The sequence below is a fragment of the Rutilus rutilus genome (assembly GCF_951802725.1).
Source record: "Rutilus rutilus genome assembly, chromosome: 12".
NCBI classification, from domain to species: domain Eukaryota; kingdom Metazoa; phylum Chordata; class Actinopteri; order Cypriniformes; family Leuciscidae; genus Rutilus; species Rutilus rutilus.
The window spans coordinates 38,483,062-38,488,997 of record NC_140217.1 but is presented as its reverse complement, the minus strand read 5'-3'; the positions used below and the strand labels follow the sequence as shown (position 1 = coordinate 38,488,997).

The window sequence follows — 5,936 nt, the reverse complement described above, 5'->3', positions numbered from 1 at the left end:
TCATCCTCTCTCTCTCTCTCTGGACTCATATGAGGACTCAGACTCTGCTGTTCGCTCTGTGATCTTCTAGTGAAGCAGAATCACACAAACTCTCTATCACTGCAGGTAAGAGCTTTACTATTACTTCAAATAAATGTGGGGAAAGACAGAACACATGTGTTTTGACCCTTTATCCAGGTATGATATCAGACGAGTTTATGGTTACGCTTTAAAATAATGTCTCATTTGTTAAAGTTAGTTAACGCATTAGCTAAAATGAACTATCAAATAGCAATATACTTTTACAGCATTTATTCATCTTTATTAACTTTAGTTAATAAAAAAGACAATTCTTCATTGTTTGCTTATGCTACAATGCGTTAACAGATTAAAATTTTGTAGTAAATGTTGAAATTATCATTATCCAAGATTAATAAAAGCTTTGGTTCACGCTAACTAATGCTAACAAAGTAAACCTTATTGTAAAGTGTTACAGAGTAGGCTATATAAATCATATTGCATAATATATGCAATGATGATACAGGAAACAAAAAAAAGATAAACCATCCATTATTACGTGCATATTCTTCCAGCACTGATGTAGTCATTTGGATTATATTTTAAAAACAATGGCAACGACAAAGGATATGAAACCATTCCACTTTACCTGAATTTACCAAATTTGATTCATTGAACTTTATCCAGCTACAAATTACCTTCTTATTAAGAAAATTTAATTGAAACTCTGAAAACACATAAAATCCAGAGCAGAAAAAAATATTGACACAAGGCAAATTAGTTTATGCCTAATGAAGATGACTTTTTGCAATGTTGCATTTGTGAACTAATGTGTGCATATTTTAATGTGTGTGTGTGTGTGTGTGTGTGTGACTGTAGGGATGCCGCTCGGAGGAGGAAACAAGTGTGGCTGCTGTAAGAAGACGGTGTATTTCGCAGAGGAGGTCCAGTGTGAGGGACAAAGCTTCCACAAGTCCTGCTTTCTGTGCAGTGAGTCGCACACCAGTAACTCTGTCTGTTAAATTAAATGGAAGCAAGTCAAATATAAGTGCATCATCTTCTTTACTGATTAATGTGTGCCTTTGGTCGACTCGCTTCCATTTCATTTACATCCGACACTCAGTATTCACATCACTACAGTATATGTAATCTCACATGAGAGATGGGAGCACATGTTCAAGCTCAAGCGGATAAATCTATTAGAGACAGACACAAACGTTCACCTGCTCTATAATAGAGTATTTTAAGCATAAAGGATGTGCATGTTAGTGTGAGATTCTCCATGTGGAAATGGGTGGTGATGGTCAGTCCTGTAGAGAGAGGGTGTTAACCGGAAAACGGAAAGATTGTTCATGCAGATGGTCATATAGATCATGGAAAATATAACGTATTGTTCTTGAACAAAACTGTCAGCTCTGAATGCAATGGCCGTGACACGTCACTAACTCAAGAAACTCTGTTTGGGCACAGATCTCCACCAATGCTCCCAGTGGATCTCATTCATCATTTTCCTGTCCTATAAAAAGGCTTTTTTTTTTTTTTTTAAATCAGTTGCATTTATTTAATTGCTTGCTTAAATGTACACATGGATCATTTAAAAGTAGTTTGAGCTTCTGAACTAAAGACAAAAGTCCTTGGAGAGGAAATCTGGCATGATTTTGTATACGGAACTGAGCAGCGAGTAAATCTTTTCTGTTTAACAGTGTGTCCATATTAGGTGTTGTACAACCGAAGCTCCCGGTGGATTCGTCTGCCTTTTATGGCTGCACATGGCCTGCAGATCTGTGCAACAAATGGATGTTTATGTGCAGATGGCATTTGCAGAGACATTAACACTGATGATGCATCAGTAGGCTATTATATCACCAAATCCCAGGGAGAGTGTTTATGTTAGGATTGTGGTTTTAATACCTCCATTTTTCCTCCTGCTCAGCAATGAAGAATGAACATATGATGTTTCTCAGATGTTTCTCCTCAGGTGTCCAAACCTTCTCCTGGAGGGCCACTATCCTGGGGTGCGTTTCCCAAAAGCATTCTTAGCCAACAATGGTCGCAAGTTCCGTCGTTATCAACAGTTCAACGAGTCAGTGTTTCCCGAAACCATCGTTCTAACGAACATTCGCAAACAGCATCGCAAAGTTGTGTAGTTGGAACGACAGCTCTCGACCTGTGGTTAGAAGAAAAGTTTCTTGTTTGCATGACACGTGGACTTAATAAATCCTTATCTTGAGCTAAATAAGCAAGATGACATTCAGTACAATCTGAATATTTTATTTAGAAGACATACAAATGTCATTCATTAACGTCTTTAGTTGGTCAAGAGATTTAAAGCACCGTTTTTGAAGAGTGCGCATGTGCGAACGAGCTCTAGTAGGCTACATAAGTAAATGAGAAAAATGAGAAAAATGAGAAACAGTCCTCAGATGCCATGGCCGTAATTTATAGCAAAACATCTAGCATTAATTAGATCTCAAACAGATTCATTAAAGAAAGTTATTACTCCACCACGTGCGTGACGTCATTAACTAACGTGGTTGAACGACCAATTTCAACGATGCATCATCATACTATGGTAGTGAACCAGCGAGTTACGTACAGGAAACACACCCCTGCAGAGTTTAGCTACCCCTAGAAAAAAATTAATATAACAAAATGTATTTGAAATACATTTACATATGTATGTACTTACCCTTTAATATAAATACCCTGCAGTTGTACTGTTGGTATACTAAATTGATATACCTAAAGTCTGCTAAATTGGAACTATTTTTGTACTAAATGCACTTTAGTTATCCAGAAATAGGAAATAGTGCTGAGGAACAACTAAAGATATACTTATATATATATTTGATTGTGCTAAAGTGGAACTATTGCAAGTATACTTTATGTACACTTTAAATATCTTGCATTTAAAGATCATACTAGCTAGGATCATACTAGCCTTACTAATAGTGATATTACAACACATTTTAGGCTAAATATTAAGAAATGTGCATTTTGCAATAAAGAAGACCTTCAAATAAATTGTAATTATAATATTAATATCAGTAAGTCTCAAGTGATATGTCAGTAAATATGTTAAGGGATTTGTAGTATACTTATAGTATGATATAAACGTATTTTAAATACATTTTGGTATGTGTTTTTTTCTTTCACTACTTGCCTTAACACACTTGCCTGGAAGTCTGTAGTGTGATTAGCTGGTTCAGGTGTGTTTGATTGGGATTGGACAGTGGATTAGGAGCAGGATCGGACACCCCTGCTCAAGAGTATCAGATGAGATCTCACCTGTCACTCAAACTGTGCTCAGATTTGTCAAGATGCGTTCAGTTTGCATCAAAAGTCAGATATCTCAGTATAAACTCAAACATTTCTCAAATTCACTGTTAAATATCAAATGTTCAAACTGAGCTTTGCTATACACATCGATTTAATAGCTCTTACATACTATATGCTTACTATGTATCCCCCTTTTATTTGTGCATCCCTCACATACATGCAATTGTCAATTTTTTAAAGTTAGGTTAAAAACATATCTTATAAATGTCTTATAAAATATGAATGTGGATGCAGTTGTTCTGTTTGTCCTTGTCTTTTATTCTGTTATTTTTCCTTTTCACTCTGTACAGCACATTGGTCAACAGAAGTTGTGTTTAATTGTGCTTTATAAATAAAGTGATTGATTGATTGATACAGTGTACTTGTGTAGGGCGATTTATACTATTTTTTAGCACATCTCAACCGCTTTATTGCTTGTATCATCGCAAAACGTAAACTCTATTATCGCCCAGCTCTAATCTGCTAAGGCATGAAGACCTTAAGATATCATAAACATTAACAACATACTTTTCTGTAAAGCTGCTTTGGAACAATGTGTTTTATGAAAAGCGCTACACAAATAAATTTGACTTGACACGCTCGACATTCACACAGTTGAAAATAAACATCCAATCGAGTCATTTTGGCAGCTTGGTTAAAATAAAAGCTGGTTTTGGACTAAGAAGGATGTTTTAAGTTCTGAAACTTACAGTATACTGTAGTATGTCTTTATAGTACAATGTCTAAAGATCAGGGAAAATTTGTGAGTAACCGTTGCGCTGTGGATTATTTTGCTATTAAAAACGCAACATTATCCTCAGAACAAACAGTCTATTGCAATTTGTGTCTTCTTGAACATGCATCTTCTGTGTTTAATGCAGTGGTGTGCAAAAAGAATCTGGACAGTACAACAGTAGCTGTGCATCAGGAAGAGATCTACTGCAAGTCCTGCTACGGCAAGAAATACGGCCCAAAAGGGTACGGCTTTGGTGGAGGAGCGGGAACTCTCAGCATGGACACGGGCGAAGCTCTGGGAATCAAACCGGCTGGGTTAGGAAGAATGTTTCAATGAAAGCACCCTATTTGTGTCTTTACCAGTGTGCATTAAAGTAGCTGGTGTGTGTGTGTCTCACAGTCAAGCATCCCATAATCCGACCAACAACCCCAACCCGTCAAAGTTCGCGCAGAAGCTTGGCGGTTCGGATGTGTGTCCCCGCTGTGGAAACGCAGTGTATGCGGCAGAGAAGTTGGTTGGAGGAGGAAACGTGAGTTGGTTTTTCTTGACCGGACTTGCCGAGATACATCATTTTGCCCTGGGACAAATGTCTTACCAATCTAGTCAACCGAAACCTCATCTGGGAGATTTCCTTGATGTGATGTATTCATTTGGAAAAAAAGTCTTGATTGTTTTGGCTCGGTTGCTAAAATAGTCTTATTATCGACTACAATTAAAATCCAATCCAATCATGTCCTGACCTGCCCTCAAATAACGCTGCAGTGCAAACTGACAAGATCACAGTCAATCCGAACACGTTTGATGTTTTATATGCAGCCACCCAGCACGACAAAACAAAAAAATACACCAATTGAGTAACCAAAAAGCGTATTTATGTGTGTCCTCCTTTAGCCTTGGCATAAGAGCTGCTTCAGATGCGCAAAGTGTGGGAAGAGTCTGGAGTCCACCACTGTAGCAGATAAAGATGGAGAGATTTACTGTAAAGGTCAGTATCAAACATCATGCATACAGTTGATATTTATAATAACATTATCTCTTCATTATTTATTATGACATTTATATTTAATATAACACTTAATATTTATAACATTATCATTATAACATTATTTATTTGAATATTAGGGTGCTATGCTAAGAACTTTGGACCGAAGGGCTTTGGGTTTGGACAGGGAGCTGGTGCTCTGGCTCACGCTCAGTAGAAATACAGCTGACATCGGTGAACCCAGGAGGTCAAACTAGTCGCTTAACCACCTACAAACACGTCTCATAAATGTTATACACACATAAGTGCCCATTTCGGTGCTCGGTATGTACTAAATCCAATAAACGGGGTTTCATGTGAAATCCAAGACTGTATAAACTGACATTTTTGCTATAATAAAACTGGGTTGTTTATCCATGTGCTTGGATTTATGCATTTGAATTTTTTTATAAATTCAAAATAAATATGGTGGAAGCAAATCTCTGACTGGGCTATGCCATGCATTATGCTTTTGAAAGATATAATAACTAAGAATGCATGAATGTAATTATAATTTGACCAAACATGAAGTCTGTAAACAGAAAGCGGGACACAGACAGCATTGAATACTCGGATGATTCGCTTGTTTTCTCCATGACATCATACACACATGAAAAACACAAGTGTGATGAGGAACAAAGCGTGTTTATGTCTCTGAGCCTGTCACGGGCCTGATCTAATGAGACGATGAGACCACAGACTTGACTGGGTATAAGACCATCAGAGAGATTGTAATGCTTTCATCTAGAGGCTAATTCACAATTAAACAATGGAAATGAATAAACAAAACTGGTCTCAGAGCAGCTGCCGGGGGAAACAAACATTCCCACCAAAGCTCCCCAGAGGCAAAAACACAAGCATGCT

At 37.3% G+C, this 5,936-nt stretch overlaps 1 protein-coding gene across 1 annotated transcript; it reads left to right on the top strand.

Annotated features, from left to right (window-relative positions):
* csrp1b (cysteine and glycine-rich protein 1b) lies at positions 1 to 5,452 on the top strand. The gene is made up of 6 exons (XM_084425081.1): positions 1 to 105; positions 877 to 987; positions 4,197 to 4,365; positions 4,451 to 4,580; positions 4,943 to 5,036; positions 5,174 to 5,452. Exons 2-6 carry the CDS (start codon positions 879 to 881, stop codon positions 5,248 to 5,250), a joined length of 579 nt encoding a protein of 192 aa, XP_084281207.1. The 5' UTR covers positions 1 to 105; positions 877 to 878; the 3' UTR covers positions 5,251 to 5,452.
* The last annotated feature ends 484 nt before the right edge of the window (positions 5,453 to 5,936 follow it).

Coding starts and splice junctions, on each gene's coding strand:
- csrp1b (XM_084425081.1), top strand. CDS start 879: ATGCCGCTCGGAGGAGGAAACAAGTGTGGCTGCTGTAAGAAGACGGTG. Junction 4,366..4,450: donor CTGGGAATCAAACCGGCTGG/GTTAGGAAGAAT, acceptor TGTGTCTCACAG/TCAAGCATCCCATAATCCGA. Junction 5,037..5,173: donor TGGAGAGATTTACTGTAAAG/GTCAGTATCAAA, acceptor TTTGAATATTAG/GGTGCTATGCTAAGAACTTT.